At 37.3% G+C, this 20,112-nt stretch overlaps 2 protein-coding genes across 3 annotated transcripts in view; both read left to right on the top strand.

Annotated features, from left to right (window-relative positions):
• Positions 1 to 155: 155 nt before the first annotated feature.
• Positions 156 to 5,599, top strand: nfu1 (NFU1 iron-sulfur cluster scaffold homolog (S. cerevisiae)). Of its 2 annotated transcripts, none has more exons than XM_055168459.2 (8): positions 156 to 307; positions 826 to 902; positions 1,061 to 1,196; positions 1,545 to 1,611; positions 1,692 to 1,809; positions 2,189 to 2,252; positions 3,132 to 3,306; positions 4,837 to 5,599. In XM_055168459.2, exons 1-8 carry the CDS (start codon positions 249 to 251, stop codon positions 4,879 to 4,881), a joined length of 741 nt encoding a protein of 246 aa, XP_055024434.1. In that variant the 5' UTR covers positions 156 to 248; the 3' UTR covers positions 4,882 to 5,599. The 2 variants fall into 2 exon arrangements, with proteins under 2 accessions (XP_055024434.1, XP_055024435.1); XM_055168460.2 differs by lacking the exon at positions 156 to 307 and adding an exon at positions 418 to 436.
• Positions 5,600 to 7,713: 2,114 nt separating this feature from the next.
• gfpt1 (glutamine--fructose-6-phosphate transaminase 1) overlaps positions 7,714 to 20,112 on the top strand; it is a 37,425-nt gene continuing 25,026 nt past the window's right edge. The window contains exons 1-8 of the mRNA XM_055167969.2: positions 7,714 to 7,828; positions 16,025 to 16,132; positions 16,227 to 16,334; positions 16,521 to 16,646; positions 16,793 to 16,851; positions 16,935 to 17,069; positions 17,151 to 17,212; positions 18,789 to 18,868. Coding sequence (XP_055023944.2) covers positions 7,822 to 7,828; positions 16,025 to 16,132; positions 16,227 to 16,334; positions 16,521 to 16,646; positions 16,793 to 16,851; positions 16,935 to 17,069; positions 17,151 to 17,212; positions 18,789 to 18,868 — 685 coding nt within the window. The 5' untranslated portion in view covers positions 7,714 to 7,821. The remainder of the gene's footprint in view (positions 7,829 to 16,024; positions 16,133 to 16,226; positions 16,335 to 16,520; positions 16,647 to 16,792; positions 16,852 to 16,934; positions 17,070 to 17,150; positions 17,213 to 18,788; positions 18,869 to 20,112) is intronic.

The raw sequence follows: 20,112 nt of genomic DNA, 5'->3' as shown, positions 1-20,112 counted from the left end.
GTCATGTTCTTTACTTCTCGTTGGGGGGCGATGCAGCTCTTTAAGTAAAGATGTTAGAAACTATACATATTTGCCAATGCCACATATATTAATGTAATCAATTTTATAATCACATTTATTGTTGTTTATTTAGTTTTTTTTTAAATCTACAAATGCGTTTGCATGTTCTAAATTTATGTTATTTATTTACAATAAATAAATACCGAAACGATCATTTCCGGAGTTGGTATGTGACGTCACGCACAAACATGGCCGCTTACAGGAGCGTTACATTTGCGAGGAATGTTGCGGCTCTTTTTTCGAGATCGTAAGTTTTTATTGCACAGCACTGCTTGCATTTTCACAAGAAAGGCATTGGCAGTATTACTGGATAGATGTCTTGGATTGTTGTGATGCGTTTGCGATTTATTTCGTAACACTTCAGTGTCCCATCAAGGTCTGTGGGACGCAAATCTCCAGATACCAGCTTGTGGTCAAAACACTTGATAAAATTGTCATAAACTAAAATATTACCATTGTATTTTTGTAATGTTGTAATATTACAGTTTAAGTTTACGTTATTACTGAAATCCATAATCAATTCAAATATGGACTTTGTCTATTATTTTGTTTATATTATTTTGCATGCCAACTGGTTACTAAAGTATAATGTAGAAACATTCAGTACTAAGGTGCATCTTGTTGTATGCACTTTTTTATAACAGCAAAGATATTGGTGACAATTTTAGTTGTCTGTCGCATTTATATTTACTTATGGTATCTGCCAAAAACAGTTATGCCAGTGCATCATTGAAATAATTCAATTATTTGACATTCTTTATGCAGGTACCATGGGCTCAGCAAACCCCTCCATAACGTAGGGAGCAGATGTGCATTGCCACAACAACCAACCACCATATTTAGTAAGTTTTTCAAACAAAACACATTTACTCGCTTAGCAGATACTTTCATCCAAATGAGATAATAACAGTATACTTGTATAATAAGAGAGTATACAAACTTATGTTTAAGCATTCCATAGGCTCACAATGTTTAATGTCTAATCTTTCCATTCATCAAGTCAGGAACATGTTTATTCAAACCCAAAACACCCCAAATCCAAATAGTCTGAAGTTTCTCCCTGGCCGTGTGGTGTTGGAATCAGGAACCATGGATTTTTCTGGACCTAGAGATGCATATTGTTCACCCTTGGCAAGGTGAGTCTCTATTTTACCTTACGTGAATGACCCAGATATGTTTTGACAGGCTTGGCGAGACCTACCCAAAAACAATTAATAATAATTATGTTTCATCATGTCATAATTTATTGTTTTTTTTTTTAATTACCTCTTTCTGTTGCTTGCACAATCATTTTGCTAACCAGACCTACATTTCATTACAAGTTGTATCGTGTGTATAAATAAAAGATCTCTAAATACTGTACTTAAAAGACAAATAGTAGAGTCAAACAATAGAGGCAATATTAAAATGATTTATTTAATTATTTATTAGTATAATCTTAATGGTCTCCTGACTGTGTGAGTAATCCTGTTTTTATTCTTTAGGCAGTTGTTCAGAATTGATGGAGTGAAGAGTGTTTTCCTCGGCCCCAATTTCATCACCATTACCAGGGTAAAGAATTCACACATTTTAACCCTGTTTAACTGTGTTAACTTTGTTTATTTTAACTGTTATGCTACTTTATCGTTCAGGTTGATTCAGACACAGAGTGGAAAGTTTTAAAACCAGATGTTTTCGCCACTATCATGGACTTTTTTACTTCAGGGCTTCCTGTTGTCAACGAGGCAGATGCTCCACGTGCAGACACAGGTTAAAAATTAATCTTACGTCTCGTGCGTTTTTTTTTTTTAATCATCTAAAGCTGCTTAAAGGGCGAGGTTTTCTGGGGGAAGTGCCCATATAAAGAAGTGATACGTATAGAAACCCCTGAAACGTCAGCTGGATCTGTAATTGAAAAAACTTTCCGAAACTTGTACGAACCCTGGGGAAGTGCATTTGGCACAGAAATACTCTGTAACACGTCCAACTGCTTTTTTGACACTTTGCTTACGTTTAGCATGAGGAAACAACTCTATATAACTGTGTTAATAAGTCAGAATGCTTGAAATACCATTGAACCACCCCTTTAAAAAAACATTAAATGTCTTTACATTCTATACATTCTCGCACACAATGTATTCTCCTGCAGCTCCTTCCAATGAAGATGATGAGGTGGTTTCCATGATCAAAGAATTGCTGGATACACGCATAAGGTACAGCACAAATATTTACATTTGCTGGTACAGCTACTGTAGAAAGCGGCACTGTCCTGCACAGTACAAATGAGTGTAAATAGTAGGGGTGTAACAGTACACCTATTCGTACCTAACCTTTTCAGTACAGGACTTCTGGTTTGGTGCACATGGTTCACAGGTTCAGAACAGTGGACCGATCAGGAAACCTCAGAGGCGGGATACGTGTTGCAAGGTTTTGTTTACAGTTGGCAAGGCAATTTTTAAAATTAAATTAAGCAGATGTTTTATTTGAAAATAAAACTTAAGACGGGCCTGGACATGTACTGGTTTAAGCAGGGGAACCTTCCGTGATTTCAGACCCCTCCATGATTTCTAAGTGGGAGAACTTGCAAAATAGCAGTGTGTTCAAATACTTATTTTCCTCACTGTATATAGAACATATTGTGCCTTTAAGATGAGATCAAGTCCTACATGTAGTGTTTCTAATGTAATGTGTACATGATGCTTATCTTTTAATTGAGTTGTTTTTAGTAGGCTTTAACATTGTCAAACTAGACATGTAATTAAGTGTACATATCACTCATGATATTAAACATTTTTAGCAATCATTTTTTAATATTGACATATTGATTAAAATCAAATGTTATGGGGTTGAATCCCATGAACTACACATACTGATCAAAAGTATAGCTTTAATGCACTGTAAGTCGGTTTGGATAAAAGCATCTGCCAATTGTAAATTAAATGTAGTATTTTAATCAAAGTCTATATTTTTCACAACCTTCAATCATCCTAAATTCACAAAAACTGTATTAAAATCCCTCCTGCAACTTCCTTTTCTTTTATTCTTCTACTGTTTTATCCTTTCATATATTATTTCTCTATCTTATCATTCAGACCCACTGTACAGGAGGATGGTGGTGACATTCTGTATCAGGGTTTTGAGGACGGTATTGTAAAGCTGAAGCTGCAGGGTTCTTGCACTAATTGTCCCAGTTCCATCATCACGCTAAAGAACGGCGTCCAGAACATGCTACAGTTTTATATTCCTGAGGTGGAGGGAGTTGAGCAGGTGAAGACATCTTTAATCAGTCTGGACTTCTTATGCTGCATACACACCAAACACAAAGCATTGCTTTCCTCGCAGGATTTCACTTTGTGTCATGCTAATTTTTCGCTTGATTTAAATATTTTCGACTTTTGCGTAGACGCGTTTGAGTCGAATACAGCTTTTTCATGGCAAAAACCCAGTTCGTGTCATTTCGCATCACCCCCGTGCGAGTTCGCATCTTTGCATTGACTTTGTTTGCAATCTTCTTGCGCAAAATGTTGAATTTGTGTTTGGTGTGTACACCCCATTAGTACAACAAGTTTAAAACAGTGCATCCCTGTCGAACAATAAATATTTAGTGAAAGTTCACCCAGCAATCAAATTAGCTTATAAACTTGCTGTGTTATAGTGCATACACACCAAACACGGAGCATCGCATTTCTCGCTCTAGATTACTTACAGGATTTAACTTTGTGTCATGCGAATTTCTCAAATTTTTACTTTATGCGAGTTGTTTGAGGTGAATAATGTGTGTTTTCGTGGCAAATGTGCGTCATTCACATCCCCATACGCGAGTTCGGGTCTATTTTGGTCTTTGCATTGACTTTATATTTAATCTACTCACGCAAATTGTGGAATTCGCGTTTGGGTGTGTACAGCCCATTAAGGGGGTCACACACCAGACGCGCAGCTCAGCGCAGCGTCGTGTCTAGGACAACTCGGAGGTATCGTAAACCGGAAGTGCTTCGTCAGATAGCGTCTACTTCAAAATGCAAAATATACGTTAGCAGCCAATGTTAATCGTTATTAATTGGGGACAAATATGATGTTATTTAATGTTAAACTATGTGAGTGGCGCTCTGTGGCACGACAGGGATTTGAGCAACTTCCTGAGTCGTTGCTGGGCGGCACGGACAAGCGCCACCTGTCGGCGCCGGTGTGCATATACTCATAGAAAACAATGTGTTCAATCTTTTTTAGAACGGCGCGGTGCTGCTCGGCACGGTGCTGCGCGGCGCGCGACCCCCTTAGAAGTGAATCCAAGAGATTGGAAGGGGTCAAACCCATTTCTGCTGCCCATTGTGTCATAGATATGTATACATAGATTATGCGTCATTCAACTGCTGATAATTTCCTAGCATGGGAGTGGGATTTTTTTATTTAAAGGGATAGTTTGGCCAAAAATTATATTATATTAAGATTGACTAACCCACAAGCCATCAGTGATGCATAAGACCATAATTTTTCAGAAGAACACATTTTTAGTTTTTTTAGAAAATGTCCTAGATCTTTCAGTTTATAAAATCCAAAGTTATGAGGTCCACCACTTCAGGTCCAAAAATGTGCATCCATCCTTCACAAAAGTAATCCAAACAGATTGGATTACTTTTGTGAAGGATGAATGCACATTTTTGCATTTAACCTATCACAGTGAGTGAGTAGTAAACGCATGCAATGCTCTACCAATTAAGATAGATGATCATATGTTGATTTATGTTGTTCATAATATATGTAGTCTTCTTCTAACCTTGTGTCTCTTTAATCTTGTAGGTGAAGGATGAGGATACAGAGGTAGAAAATAAAGTCCAGGGATGAGTTCAACTGGCCAGCGTCAGGCCTATAGACTAATTCTTCCCTACTACATTAGCCAGCGGGACCGCTTCATTTACGGTCCAGTTGGGAAGAAGGTGATGTGAGTTTGGCAGTGGCTGCTCAGTTACACAGCTGTATGGAAGATTGAATAACCTGTGTAGGCTTACAGTTCTTTATCTTTAAACATTAGCGCTAGACATTGCTATGGCTCCTAGTATGCAGCAAAGGGTTTTTTACCCTGCATTTTTTATAAACAATATATGATTGGTGTTGTAACAGGTATTGGATTATTTCCCCTTAATATATCAACCAATGCACTGTTTAAGGTTCTCAGAGTATTTCCTGTATATGTGAATAAATATGTGTTGCACAGTATACTGTATTTGCCATTATATAAAACTACACGCACAAATGCAAATACAGCAAGTTTTCTAGAGTACAAATGGTTGTATTTTGGGTTGAAATACAATTGCAGTGGCATTTTTTTAAAGAATGAAACTTAACCTGGTTACACCTAAATAAAGGTAATAAGAACCAGTATCACCACTGATTTATTTTCCTCATTGAGTCATATCTTGAGATGGAGGATGATAAAGCTAACATTGTTTTAATAATTGTGTATGTTACAATCTATTGGTCATCTAACAAGATGACAGAATCTGTCACTGTAAATGCAAGAATTTTGTTTTAAGAATTATAAATAATAAAGTTAATGAAAGAGTTTGGTTGTGTGGACTTTTTTTCTACCATGGTTTTCCAGTAGCTTAAATGGTACATTGGGTTGACATTGCAAAGGTCATGGGAACATTTTAGGTAAGGATTATGTATCTGTGATCAGCTTTATTGTTATAAAACTGCATTGTTATTTATCCAATCATTATTACTTTGTTAATAAATTTCTATAGATCTCCAATCAAATATAGTGGGAAAATCATTTTAAGTCATTGTCTTTATCTTATTGTATACACACCTCTAAATTATAATGAAAGTGGGTTCCTGTAAGTTTCTGTCTCATTTTAATATGAAAGAAATTGGCCAGGTATCTGTGGCCCTGGTGCCTCTTGTTCCTCTTGTTGTGTGTTTTAGTTGGTGGCTGTTAGCCAAGGGTTTAAGTCAAATGTAAATGTCATGTCTAAGGTGAACCCATTTCTGTGATGATAAAATGGACTGGGGGTGAGACGGTAAAAGCCCTTTAGCCTGTTGATGGGTTTAAGGGTTGGTGAAGCTCCAGGATTGTGGGTGGCAGTGTTACTTACCTTCAATGCTTTGTTTAAAGTGGAGTGCTTTGTTTTCCATGTGGGGACTGCCCCTTAAATTGTGTGTAAATGCAGTGGGTGACTGCAGTGCCCCCCGAGCTCTACGCGCTGATTTGAAGATCGCTTTATACAATAAAGACTACGGCTCGAGAAAATCCAAGTCTCCTGGTCTTCGCTAATTTTTTTCCATCAGCAGGTTTTAGGCTTAACTTTTTGTAAATGCTTTCTCTGGGACAGGGCTTCTCAAACTTTTAGGGGCAAGAGACCCCTTACAGGGGAGAAAAAAATGATAAGGACCACCTTATAACAGTTATTAAAGGCGGAGTGCACAATGTTTGAAAAACGCTTTGGAAAAGGAGACGGGCCGACTACCAAAACACACTAATAGCCAATCAGCAGTAAGGAGCGTGTCTACTAACTGATGTCCTTGCCGGGTTGCGTATGTGTGGGGCGGGTCTTTTAAAAGAAGGTCCAGATTCTATTGGGGTAGGGGCGTGTTTGTTTAGGTGATTTCAAATATCAACATTGGCTTTCAAACATTGTGCACTCCGCCTTTAAGCATGTGCTTACCAAAATTTGATTCAATTCAAGTATTTATATTACACATTTTATCAAACTAATACTTCAGACCTGTTTAGTACCAAATTGAAACTCATTTCAACTTGAATTAATAAAACTTGTATTACAACTTTGTCTTCTGCTCTTTTGTAAAGACTGTAAAAACTCAGTTAGTCATTTGTTTTTTATTTATTTGTTTTTATGTAAAGTACGTTCTGTGAAAATATATCCTTGATATCTTTAATATTGAATAGATTATAAGACTTTCACAGGCAAGGTCAAATATATTAACACACACATACTTTCCTGATATTGCTGTAAATTCAACAGGTCAGTTATAATTAGGAACTAAACTGTTATCCAGTTTTTACACTTTTTTTTAAAGAATTGTTTAGATTAGAGGATCTCTTATTTGGAAATAATTGCAGTAAACTTACTTAACTTTTGTTAAACTTATTTAACTTGTTTCAGATTTTTGATTACAAATGTATGTTTTTTATTTAAAGGTCCTTTCTGAGTCAATTGTTGTATTTGTTAACAATTAGTTAATGCATTAGCTAACATGAACTTATGTTAATTTTAGCATTTACTAATATTATTAAAAATCAAACGCTTGTACTGCACTACGAACTAGCAGGCATAACTTTATTAACATTAACAAGAATTAATAAACTATATTGTTCATTGTTTGTTCACGTTAGTTAATGGATTTACTAATGTATATATTAACAGAACATTATTGTGAAGTGTTACCAAGTTTTTCAATTTTATTATATATATTTATATTTTTTAAATAAAAAATAAAGCAATATATTTTATTTTATATATTTATATACAGTTAATTTATTTATTACTGCATTTTTTTTTAAATAACTTGCAGTGCATTGTGCAATAAAAAGAAAAGGTTTTTAATCATCAACAACGCGCGACAGCGGACTCGCATCCTGCTGCCACGTCTAAACTGACGCCGTTGCAGGTAGCAGAAAGACTGACAGCCTTCTCGACCAATCAGCGTGCTCTCGTTCAAGGCGCACCCTGCCTTTCGCCCAATAAGCAACTTGTGGGCAGGATTACGTGACAGCGCTTGAGAAATAGGAACTAAACAGCGCTTGGCAACAGCACCGGAGACATGTGTGGTAAGTACGGCAGTTCAAACAGTTTTATTCATTTTATATTCAGCTGCTTTTATACGTGGAAATAATTTTGATTACCCGCGACGTAAAATCAATGCGCGTGAACGGAAATAGTGAGATAGAGAGGTCGTTGAAGGGAAAATGCACTAGCATGTAAGTTAGCATTGGACTGTGTAATAAAACCTAGCGAGTTGCCTGACAGCATATTTTGGCATCAGTTCGAGCGTTTGAACTAGGGTATTTTTTAGGTTACTATGTCTTTGAATCGTAATTATTGAAATTCTGTGTTCTGTAAGTGCAGATGTTTTCCCAGTTGAGCATTTAAACCATATAAGTTAGCGTTAGATAATGTACCGTCTGATTATGTGTCGTAGCTAAGTGGATTTATTTTTACACTTAATATTGTGTATGATGTTGTGTACTAAGTTAGTTGTTCATCGTGGTGTTCTTTTATCCAGCATCTCAACATAGATCCCATTACCTTGTTTAAAGATGACCATCCTTCTTTATCCTTTATTTCATTGATTGCCTAACGTACTAAAGCCAAAGATAAAAATACAGATAAAGTAAATGTAATACTAATATATGCAACTAGATTACAGTTAAATAGTCTGTGATTTAAAAACTCAAATGTCCATTATTAACTTGTGGAGAGAGAGAGAGAGAGAGAGAGAGAGAGAGAGAGGGGGGGGGGGTGAATGGACCTACTGAAACATCCTTTTCCCAGAGGTTTGTCTGATAAGCTAAATTTGTCTTTGTTTGACCTCTCCAAACAAGATATTGAAAGTTTTAGAGACCTAACCAAGGGCAGACCATCACAAAATGATTACAGACTGAATGATCTGTAATAGAAAACAGCATTGGTTGTCCTTGTGTTGTCTTTTGTTTTTGTATAAATGTAATTTAATCATTAAGAGATACAAATGGTCGCCAACAAATTGTTTACATTTTGATAGTTATATCAATAAAGAAAGAGTTTTAAAGGTTTAGAAGTTAAAGCGGTGGGTTCCCGGACAGGATTTAAATTAATCCAGGACTTTGTCTTTAGTTGTATTAGGACATTTAAGTAGTTTTCACAAAAATTATAATTTTTTTGCTATCTTTATTTCAAATGTATGCAAAAAAGAACATCAAACAAGAAAATAAATTCAAGTATACAAATCACACAAAACATAAAACATAATAATTAACAAATTATTCTAATTTTTTAACTAACTTCAATGTCCTTTGCCTATTCGAAAAGTAGTGAAAAGAAGAAAAAAACTTTAATCCCACCCCTTCTCCCACAACTCAAAGCTTACAATAAACGACCCTCATTCCAAATATTCATACATCTTGCTTCTTATACCCCAAAACAATACAAAAAAAAGAAAAAGCACATCAATTATATAAACCAAAAAGAAAAGAAATATGAAAAAAATTACTATGGAAAACATTACATAAAAATAATATAAAATTAGTACAGTGATGTCGATAACACAATAAAACCAAAGACAATTGATAACCCCAGAACTTCTAGTAAATTATTCACACCCATCTTCATCCCTGTACCTCACCATATCTTTATACCTAAATGTAAACTGATTTATGTTTGGGCATTGTTTTAATTTCTTGTTAAAACTATTCCATATCCATTACTCCAGAGCTTGATATACAAAAACTTTTTCTCGTTGTCCAAATTCTGTTAATTTTTACATTTTTTGTCCCCCTTAAATTATAACCTCCATCTCTTGCCCTAAATAATATTTAAATATTTTACATTTACATAAAACAACACCGGTGTGCATCTTGAGACACAACAATGTGACTGATACATGTTAATATAAGGTGTTTTTAAATAAAGGCAGCTCAAACATGCATTTTAGTCTGGGACTAAGATAAGCCCTGTCTGGGAAACCACCCCATGAAGGTACAGAATAGTGATGCGCGGGTCGGCGTTTTTCCAACCCGCGGTTCCCGCTTTTATGAAATCCAACCCGCCCCGCAACACTCTATTTTTACAACCCGCACGCCCCGCGCCCGAGACCATTAAAATAGACATACTAGGCATTTGTAATGTAATTTAAAAGAGGCTTTATTTCAGCCAAAAAGTGCTTGGAAACAGCCATTAGATTTACATCGCCCTGTAAACTGGCAACAACATACGCGAATGAACCATTGAAACCAGCATGGTCATATTAATATAGAGATAGGATAATGATAAACATTTTCAACATTTACAAATCAGCGTTTGTATTATCAATTCCCTACCTTCATTTCTCCCACAGATCGTCTTTCATCTTTTATTTCTCCGTTTGTTTTGTTGTTGTGGCTGGCAGCGGGAGCTACTTGGCACTTCCGTGACGTGACGCCAAAGGTATGGGGATATCAAGTTACATTGCGCAAGTTACGTTGCGACGTAGGCCTACGTAATTTAACCTTATCAAAAACGTAATAAAATATACAAATATAAATTCCCAAATATTTAATATATATGCTACTGGGAATTAGACGCAACATATCTGTTTTTTTATTTTGTTTTTAATGACCCGCCCCGCATTAAAGTTACAATTTCTTTACCCGCCCCAACCCGACCCACGCTTTACCCACGGGGCCCGCGGGTTACGAGATGACCCGCGCATCACTAGTACAGAAGCTAAACCATCCTGTAAAATTTTGCTTTAAGCATTAGAGGGAAAGGGTAAAACATTTAATGTAATATAATTATTTACTTAATATAAATTATAATGCAACAAACCTTGACTACCATTGTAAGTAAACTTCAGGGAATTTAAAGGTTATGTTTATCCAAAAACTAAAGCATACTAGTAATAATCAGCAGACTGTTTTTAAGAGTCTGACTCACGCTGGGTTGAAACTGTATTAATGAACACCTGATTCATCATTCATTCATTTTGTGAGACATCTGTCCTTATGAAGTGGAGCCTTGTTTGACTGCCTAACCACACGCGCACGCACGCACGCACGCACACACACACACACACACACACACACACACACACACACACACACACACACACACACACACACACACACACACACACACACACACACACACACACATCACAAGCATTGCCCAGGGATAGAAAGCTGAATGGTGCGTCTGTGTGTGTTTTATTTTATTATAGTACTACACTTATATTTTATATATTATAGTATATACACTTATATAAGTGTATTTATCCTATATGAAGGTATCATGAATATTTAAACCATGTGACTGCTGTATTTTATCAGTCTTTTTAGTTCTCACTTACTTTATCTTGCTGTTCACACAGTTTTTGTTGAAGTAAGTCCTCGCCTAACATTGATTTTGTTTTGACCTTGTGCATCTACGTAGATGGATGTGTCTTTACATCAGTGTTGCTCATTTTCCTATCGCTGCATTACATCACATCCTTGTTTGCAGTTTGTACTAAAACTATTTTATTTTCTTGCAGTTCATAGTAATAATATTTGCTCATCTGGTTCTCCCTCCCCTCAGTTAAAGGTGTCAGACCGGTTGCTTGGGCTCTACCAGAATACTTCCTTATCTGATTTGAGACATCACATTGCTTTGCTTTTGTTGACATGTTATCTGTATGTTGTGTTGTGAGGGTGTGTCTGGTCTTTATTACTGATTGTTTGCCATCTTTAGAGACACTACACTGTAGCTTTGTGAAAAGAATAGGCTGTATCTGGTTGTTTGCATAACCTCTGTAATATTATGTTTCTCTTGTTTAAAAAAAACCCTTAAACGTCAAAGATCGTGGGTGGACTCGCGAATGTAAGCTGATGGTTGTTGTTTACTTATTTAATGTAAAAGATTTAACAGTAACACAACAAACAATACATCATAAGAGAGGTCTTAGGCTCCAGTGTTTGTATTTATAAAATCTTATAGTGACAGTAATGTCTTAATTTGTGTCACAAGTTATGAAAATGAAAATCGGAGTTACCTGTAAAATGAAATATGACCCTCAGCCGCAATCATTTTGAAAAATGTCATGCATGGTTGTCATGTACTAAACAAAACAACATACCTCAGTGCTTTTGGTTTCAAGGTGTGCACATTTGGAGAAATAATGATTGATGCTATATGTGATGCTCCGCTTCGCGTCGTGCCTAACAACGCCCTTCAGCCGTTACTTATTCACGATACAGCACAGCCTCTCGTACCTTATTGCTTACAAGCGCATTGTCTAAAGCACACAGCGCAACGTCTAAATGGGCGTGTCCGAATCCACACTTGCTAATTTAACAAAAAATGGTTTCTGCGCCGAGTGCATGGTCGAAAAGGGTTGGTCCTATTGTAATTTTGGGCGTAACATGCAATAAACCAATGAGAGTCTCAGCTCTCATCCCCTTTAAAAGCCAGTTGCGCTGGCGCTATGTCTAATCTCTATTTAGATGACGGACTTTGTAAACTGAAAAACTAAGCGGAGGAAGAAGATCCCCAGTTTAAGATTAATGTTAAATAATTGTGTTGTTTTTCACTTGTATTAAAATTGTTATTTTTTCATTAAAACCTTTAAGACCCGTTTTCTTTTAGTCATGGAAGTAAAAAAGCAGGCTTTTAATTGCTTTAAATGTATGGCTATCCAATATCATCAGAAAATAATTTACAAGTATGTAAGAAAAGGTTTGTACTGTAAAATACTTTATTTGTAACAAGCAGGAGATAAAGAATTTACAAACGGCTCTCCGCAAGGTTCAGCAATTGGACAGCGTTTTTTTTAAGCATTATTAAAAATGTTTCTCATCTCACCATATCCACAGGTAGTCATCATATACAATAAATCCGTGAGGTAGCATTTAAAAAACATTTAAAAACAGATGCATTTGTTTAAAACAAAGCATTTATTTACTTACCAGGCTGCAGGTGAAGCAGCTCTTTGTGCCTTCTAACGTTTCATAATTAGTCCTCATTTATGTCCAAGAGACTCAATAATAATCTTTTACATTCAATCCTTTAATCTTTCATATTTAAAAACATTTTTGTGCTGCTGCGCATTCATGTATGAGTTAAGCAGACCTGCGTTGTCGTCCCGTTTAGGCGCATATTACTAATGCGCTCTTTAAATAACATAAAACACATTGCGCCATTGACTTTAGACTTTAGAGCAGGTTTTTGTTGGTTAATGGCGTAGTCTATTTTAGTTGCCTCAAAATAGCAACGCGCCAACAATGTGCCTGAACACACCTTGTCTTCAGACCAGAACGCCCATGTGCGCAAAACGGGGCGCAAATGCATTTGCTATTTAAACAACGTGGCGCTAAACGTGAAAATTATAATTGCGCAGAGTGGAAACTAGCGAAAAACACTTGTCGCGCATTGCGCTGCATTGCGCCGGGTGTAAGATAGAGCCCTAAGTCTGTCATTGATACGTGAAGCTTGAGGGTGCACCCTTGCGCAGAGACAGTCTAGACTTGACACGCGAAGAAAAGCTTGGATTCGTTTAATCACTGTAACTCTCTGCGTTCACACCAGACTCGGGACTTGAGATCAAACTTATGTTTTTAGAGCAAGGGCTTTGTGAAATGTATTTTAGTTTTGGTATAACATTTTTTTTTCAAAAGGAGGTTGACTGCTTTATTCTGTTTTATTTGACCAATAATTTAATAATTGATATTGTCTCATACTAGGTTGTTTACAGTTTATCAACATACCAAAGATATACAGCAAAAAGTAAGCAATATTAGTGTTCAGGGCTGCGACTAACAGTTATTTTCAAAACCAGCCCAATGGCCATTCAAAATTTGTCAAAAAGCATCTCTATTACTATTCATATCCCAAATAGCAACAACTAATTAACCAAATCCTTCCATCTCTAACCTGCGGAAACAGTTTAAAAGTAGCTTGTAGTAGTAGGATTCGTTGTTGCAGACCTATTAGTGTCTCCCTACAAACCATATTGCTGAGCCAGTGCAGGTGATGTAAACATCTTGTGCTGCTGAGCTCGGCTAAATCTAATTTGATCTCGCTGTTTTAGGCTATATCTTTTTATGTGTTTGACAAAAGGCAAACAATGCTAAAGAGGTTAGAGAAGCATGTTTTTCTGACACTTTAAAATGTTTCCCAGGGCTCAATATAAAAGACGATGGCCCTGCAGTCTTTTATGGTGGGGGCCAGTGAAACACTTTTTTTTGGTGGGGCCAGTGAAAATTTTGGCAGGGCAAGTGAAAATTTAAACCACTGGCCCGACCAGCTCATTTTTGTGTTTGAATGTGGTTCAATGTAAATGAAAAAGATTTAACTCTTTCTGTAGCTATCTGATCAGAGAAATGATATTAACTCTTTCACCGCCAGCGTTTTTAAAAAAAGTTGCCAGCCAGCGGCAGCGTTTTTCATGATTTTTACCAAAGTTTAATGCCTTCCAGAAAATGTTCTTCTTTAAATATATAAACATACAATATACCAAATGAAAGAACAGACCCTCTGCTTTCAAACCGTTCATCCTAACTTAAGTGGTTCTTTTGTAATCAGCTTTTGAATATGGGTAGGTTTCTGCAAAATCACCAAAGCAGAGATAATTCCATTTTTGTGACGGACTTTTCATAGAGATCCCATTCTGAGCGATCTTTACAACAGACACGGACATGCAGCCGCTTGCCATAGGGCAATACTTCTGGGTTTAAAAAGTTGCGGAAGGGCGCCACCTTGTGGATAATAGCGGTATTGCGGAAAGACGGAAAATCTCGTCATTGGCGGGGAAGCGTTTTCCCTTAATTGACAAGATATCTCGTCAATGGCGGTGAAAGAGTTAAAAGCCCTATAATGAAGGCTGGAAAGTAAAAAAATTCATTGTTTAATAATGTAAAATAAATATAGTAAAGATGACACTCTGAACCTGTGCAAGGGTAAGACAATTGGCAAAATAATTCTAAAATAAATAATGGTTCGGCCTTTGGCTGAATGTTTCATTTTGTTCGGCTTCGGACACGAATTTTCCTTTCGGTCCTTCCCTATTAAAAATTTTATTGTTTGGTTAAATGTATTTGCTCTTTCTGCCAAACAACGAAATTTTTTTTTGCTATTTTTGTCTGAACCGTTTTTGTTTCTGAAACCATTTATGTGAACATATCTTATTATTTAGTAGTAATAGTAAGTTAAAAACAAATTGACTTTACTTTAAGCAAAACATATTAACTATAATGATAATGCAGGGCCAGTAATGATAATAACATTATTATTATTATTATTATTATTATTATTATTAATATTTCCATAACCAAAACATATGGTGTACAATGATGGTCACCGGCACAGATGTGCAGCTTTAATTTAACTATGGCGTTTATTGTTTCCAAACCTCAATTTTGAAATATTGTTTTGTAGGAGGATCCTTTATAGTTTTTGGATTTAAAACCTACTGAAACATTGGCCTCACATTTGCGTTTTCTTTGCAGATGAAAAGATTTATAGAGAAATCATGTGTTTTGTTAAATAATATTAGCAGGTAAAACAATTTAAAAAGGGTTTGGCTACTGGCAACCTTTTGTGAACTATTATTTTCAATATACCATGATATTCACTAATTCTGTATTGATTGAGTGTTGCAAACGGGTGTGCCTCATAAGCCTTGAAAAGTGAAGCCTCTGGCTCTTTGATCGCCCCCTGGTGGCTGGCTGCAGTACAAGTCATAACCCCGCCCTCTCCATTCAAACTAATGGCTCTCCATTCAAACTAATGGCACTATGCTCAAAATAAAAAAATTATTTACACTTCCAATAAAAGTTTCCAAAAGATGGTTTTGGTCCTTTCAGGTAGTTGTTTTCACGCTGATATATGTTCAAGTGTTCATTATTGTGGTACGTTTCATTTTAGCTAGTAATTTGATGCTATAAACGGGGCGTGTCGTTATGAGTGACGTGGTTGAATTGGTCGAGCGAGCGTTTAGGCGGAAGTTTGATACCGTGTCTCCGCCTCTGGCTCTACGGACGATTCCTTCTGCGCATACCTTGGCTCCAAACTGACGTTTTTACGTGACATGGTGGCGACCGTGGTCGGACATTTTTGGCTTCAATTCATTACAATGGTGGGAGGCGACGTCGCGTCGTCCATCTTTTTTTACAGTCCATGGTTGCAAATGAAACACATCTTTAATCTTTATATAAAGAGCAGAATATCAGAATTATTCTTTACAAGCAAACAGAAGGCAATACTCTCTCTGCATCCTCAACCACGGTTGAAAACACACTTTCTCTTTTTCTCTGAAGGAATATTTGCATATCTGAATTATCATGTGCCTCGTACTCGGCGTGAGATCCTTGAGGTCCTTATCAAAGGTCTGCGGCGTCTGGAGTACCGTGGCTATGACTCTGCAGGTCAGAAAATTCGCCTCTTAATCTAATTTCACAAACACTCCTTTCACACAGGACCTGCTTGCATTCATGTATATTTTTATTTTGTGGACCACAGGTGTAGGTATCGATGGAGGAAACAAAAAAGAAATTGAAAGCAAGGTCAAGAGCATCCATCTGATCAAACAAACAGGAAAAGTAAATGCCCTGCAAGAGGAAATCCATAGTAAGTCTGTTATGGTTTCATTTTTTGTCAATACAGACATTAAGCCTGATTTTTGTTGGTTGTTGTCAGATGTGTGAAGAAATACCTACTTTACATAGATCACCAAAATATGGCTTTGTGGTTTTATTTTTGATATCTTTGTATTTTAATACAATATATCACTCGTGCTGTGTATTTATTTCACAGAGCAACAGAATATTGATCTGGACGTTGAGTTTGATGTGCACCTTGGGATCGCTCACACTCGATGGGCCACACATGGCGTCCCCAGCCCTGTCAACAGCCACCCACAGAGATCTGACAAGAACAATGGTCTGCTATCAAACCCTGCTTTTCAAAACATTTTAAAATCACAAAGTCTCCTGTCTGTAAAATAATCTAATAGTTGTTGTAAGGTAGAAGTGCCTTAAATTCTGTAGTGTACTTTTTAATGTGATTGGCCAAACCTGTTTTTACAGAGTTTATTGTTATCCATAATGGGATCATCACCAACTACAAAGACCTGAAGAAGTTTCTGGTAAGTTAAACATTCTGACATCAATCTGTTTATGCATTTATACTGTATATGTATTGTGAACATGTCTGTTTGTATGTGTGCAGATGAGTAAAGGGTATGAGTTTGAGTCTGAGACCGACACTGAGACCATTGCCAAGCTGGTGAAGTATGTGTACGATAACCGGGAGAGCGATGACATCACCTTCGCCACCCTTGTGGAGCAAGTCACACAGCAACTGGTAAACAACTCTTGAGAATATTAATGATAAGCGTTCACAAATCATACTTTTGAGAATAATAAATATCTCTTCCAACATCAGGAAGGAGCTTTTGCCCTGGTGTTCAAGAGTCTGCATTTTCCAGGAGAGGCAGTAGTAACCAGGTAACTTCAGCAGCTGTACTAAATACAGTAGGGGTGAGCGGGGCACAAACTAAGGCGGGGTTAATTGTAACACGGCTACTTTACATATGTATACAGGGCTGAGCAATCTGTGCTTTTGGTCTTTTTTTTTGGTCTTTGTCAGAAGATGTGAATTTGTGAAAAGTTTTGATGTGTTTTGGTTAAGATATTGAACAAAGAGTGTTTTGGAGGCTATTTAAATCTATTTCTATGCATTGCTGCATAATACCAGGATGATTATATGAAGGATCATGAATGGATGAACGTGTGGATATCTATCTATTATAGGCAGATTTATAAACAATATCCACCTTTAGTGTATAGACCCCTTCACGGTTCACGTCACAGGCTGTTCCCACTGCGCATGTCGGGGTCAGAAAAGTCATTACAGCAGATTGAGTTGCGTATTATTCGGTATCGTCAAAAATGCCTACTTACGTCGTGGGCTGTGAAAATCGCACCAGGTCTTCCGTTAAGTTTTAGCGATTCATGCAGAATCTCAAAAACAAAAAAATACAACATCTGCGGCTGCAAGCAATTAACGTGCAGACTGGGACAATGCAAATATCAAAGAGGCTTGTGTTTGTAGTGCTCACTTCATTTGAGGTAAGTCATCATTTTTCAGCACTGTTAGGGCTCAGTCACACCAAAAGCGTTTTAAACGCTTGCAAACGCAAGGCGCGACGCACTGCCTTTTTAAAAAAAGAGCAGTGCAGCGCGGCTTTTCATATTGCTAAGCAACCACCGAGTCAGCTGTCTTGTCAATCAAATATTGAAGCGTGAGCGCTCTTTTGCTGTAAACTGTCATATTAGCAGAAACTTTAAAAAGAGGGCGCTTGCTCTGACCTTGTTTGAGGATAAGAGGAGCACAAACACGCAGGAGAGAGTGAGCGAGTGGAGTCCGGTTCTTCAAAGCAACTGTAAACTTCCCTCGCCACAACGTAAGGCCCGCCTCTCCCCTCATTCGATTGGACAATGGAAGACGCGAATGACGTCAGGCGCTCCTCCGCTCTCAGCGCTCCTTCAAAAACGCGTGCGCGGCAGGCGGCAGAAAACCGCAAGGCGCTCGGCGCGCATAAACAGCGCGCAAACGCGCCCTGCCCATAGAATATCATTCAAAAAAGGCGCCTGCAACTGCCATAAACGCTTTTGGTGTGACTGAGCCCTTAGATTAAATTATAAAGCCTAAATGGTATGAACAGTTCGACCCCGTGCTGCGCGCGCACCCGATAGTCATTCAATGTTTACAAACCTTGAAGGGGTCTATAGACAGAATTTTTTTAAATTATTTGTTTTTAAACTAAATTTAAAATAAAACCATCTGTTTGTTACAATGAACCCCACCTACACATTTTAAGTTTGTAGCAGAAATGTGTGTGTTGATTGTGTAAGAAAATTATTAATCAAGCTTAAATATTTGTTGAATGATAGAACCAAAGTTAAAAAGCCTTACTTTGAGCCCCGCTCTCCCCTACAACTAAAAGTATCAAACAATTACATTTTTCAATAAATGCCTTGTTTTAACCTCTCATGCTGATATTTTTGTGTTTTCATTTAGGAGAGGAGGTCCATTACTGATCGGTGTTAGAAGTGACCACAAGCTGTCCAGCGATCACATTCCCATCCTGTATCGCTCTTGTGAGTTCATTCATGTTGCTTCTGTAACACAAACCTTTTCGCTAATAATTGCAAAAAAAATCCCTTTCAACTGTGAAACATTTTACCTGGATGTACAACAGCATTATCTTTAAAATTTAAAAAATTATTGTTATCAGAATTTAAGTGGTGACAGAAACAATAGGAAGTGCACAGTTTGCAGTTTACACATACAGCGGGGGAAATAAGTATTTGACACATCAGCATTTTTATCAGTAAGGATTTCTAAGTGGGCTATTGACACAAAATTTCCACCAGATGAAGCCAAATATTGAATTTATACAAAGAAATCAGAACATTGAAGTATACAAGTTGAGTCATAATAAATACAGTGAAATGACACAGGGGATAAGTATTGAACACACTTTATTTAATACTTTGTAGAAAAGCTTTTGTACAGCTTCTAGACGCCTCTTGTATGGAGAGACCAGTCTTCTGCATTGCTCAGGAGTGATTCTGGCACATTCTTTCACACAAATGGTCTTTAAATCTTGAAGGTTCCTTGGGCTTCTTTTATGAATTATGATCTTCAGTTCTCTCCATAGAGTTTCTATGGGATTTAGGTCAGGTGATTGACTGGGCCATTCAAGCAACTTGATTTTCTTTCTTTGAAGCCACTTCATTGTTTCCTTGGCCTTGTGTTTGTCCACCCTCTTTTCATTTTCAGCTTTCGGGTATATAGCAGCAGATTTTTATCCAGAATGTCCGGTACATTTCTTCATTCATCCTGCCTTCAACAATATGAAGTCTGCCAGTACCACTTGCTGAAAAGCAGCCCCAAACCATGATGCTTCCACCCCCAAACTTAACTGTTAGTATGGTGGTCTTGGGGTGGTGGGCAGTGACATTTCTTCTCCAAACATGGTGTGTATAATGACTGCCAAAAAGTTACATTTTGCTTTCATCCGACCATGCTATAGTCTCCCAATAATCCACAGGCTTCTCCAAATGCTCTTTTGCAAACTTTAACCGAGCCTCAACCTGCTTTTTGTTCAGTAATGGAGTCTTGCGTGGTGAGCGTGCATGGATGCCATGGCGGTTCAGTGCATTGCTTAGTTTTCTTTGAAACAACAGTACCTGCTGATGCAAGGTCTTCCTGAAGTTCTGCCCGAGTAGTTCTTTGCTCTTGGAGAACTCTCCTGATTATTCTTTGGACTCCTCAGACAGGGATCTTACGTGGAGCACCTGATTGTGGCCAGTTTATGGTGAAGTGATGCTCTTTCCAT

The sequence above is a fragment of the Misgurnus anguillicaudatus genome, chromosome 5 (assembly GCF_027580225.2).
Source record: "Misgurnus anguillicaudatus chromosome 5, ASM2758022v2, whole genome shotgun sequence".
NCBI lineage: Eukaryota > Metazoa > Chordata > Actinopteri > Cypriniformes > Cobitidae > Misgurnus > Misgurnus anguillicaudatus.
The sequence above is the reverse complement of the archived record's forward strand: the minus strand, read 5'-3'. Positions and strand labels throughout refer to the sequence as shown.

What these genes read in the sequence shown, in the direction of transcription:
- nfu1 (XM_055168459.2), top strand. Translation starts at nt 249, where the DNA reads ATGGCCGCTTACAGGAGCGTTACATTTGCGAGGAATGTTGCGGCTCTT. An exon ending in GCGGCTCTTTTTTCGAGATC is followed by an intron (nt 308 to 825) that starts GTAAGTTTTTAT and finishes TTCTTTATGCAG; the next exon opens with GTACCATGGGCTCAGCAAAC. An exon ending in ACAACCAACCACCATATTTA is followed by an intron (nt 903 to 1,060) that starts GTAAGTTTTTCA and finishes CCATTCATCAAG; the next exon opens with TCAGGAACATGTTTATTCAA.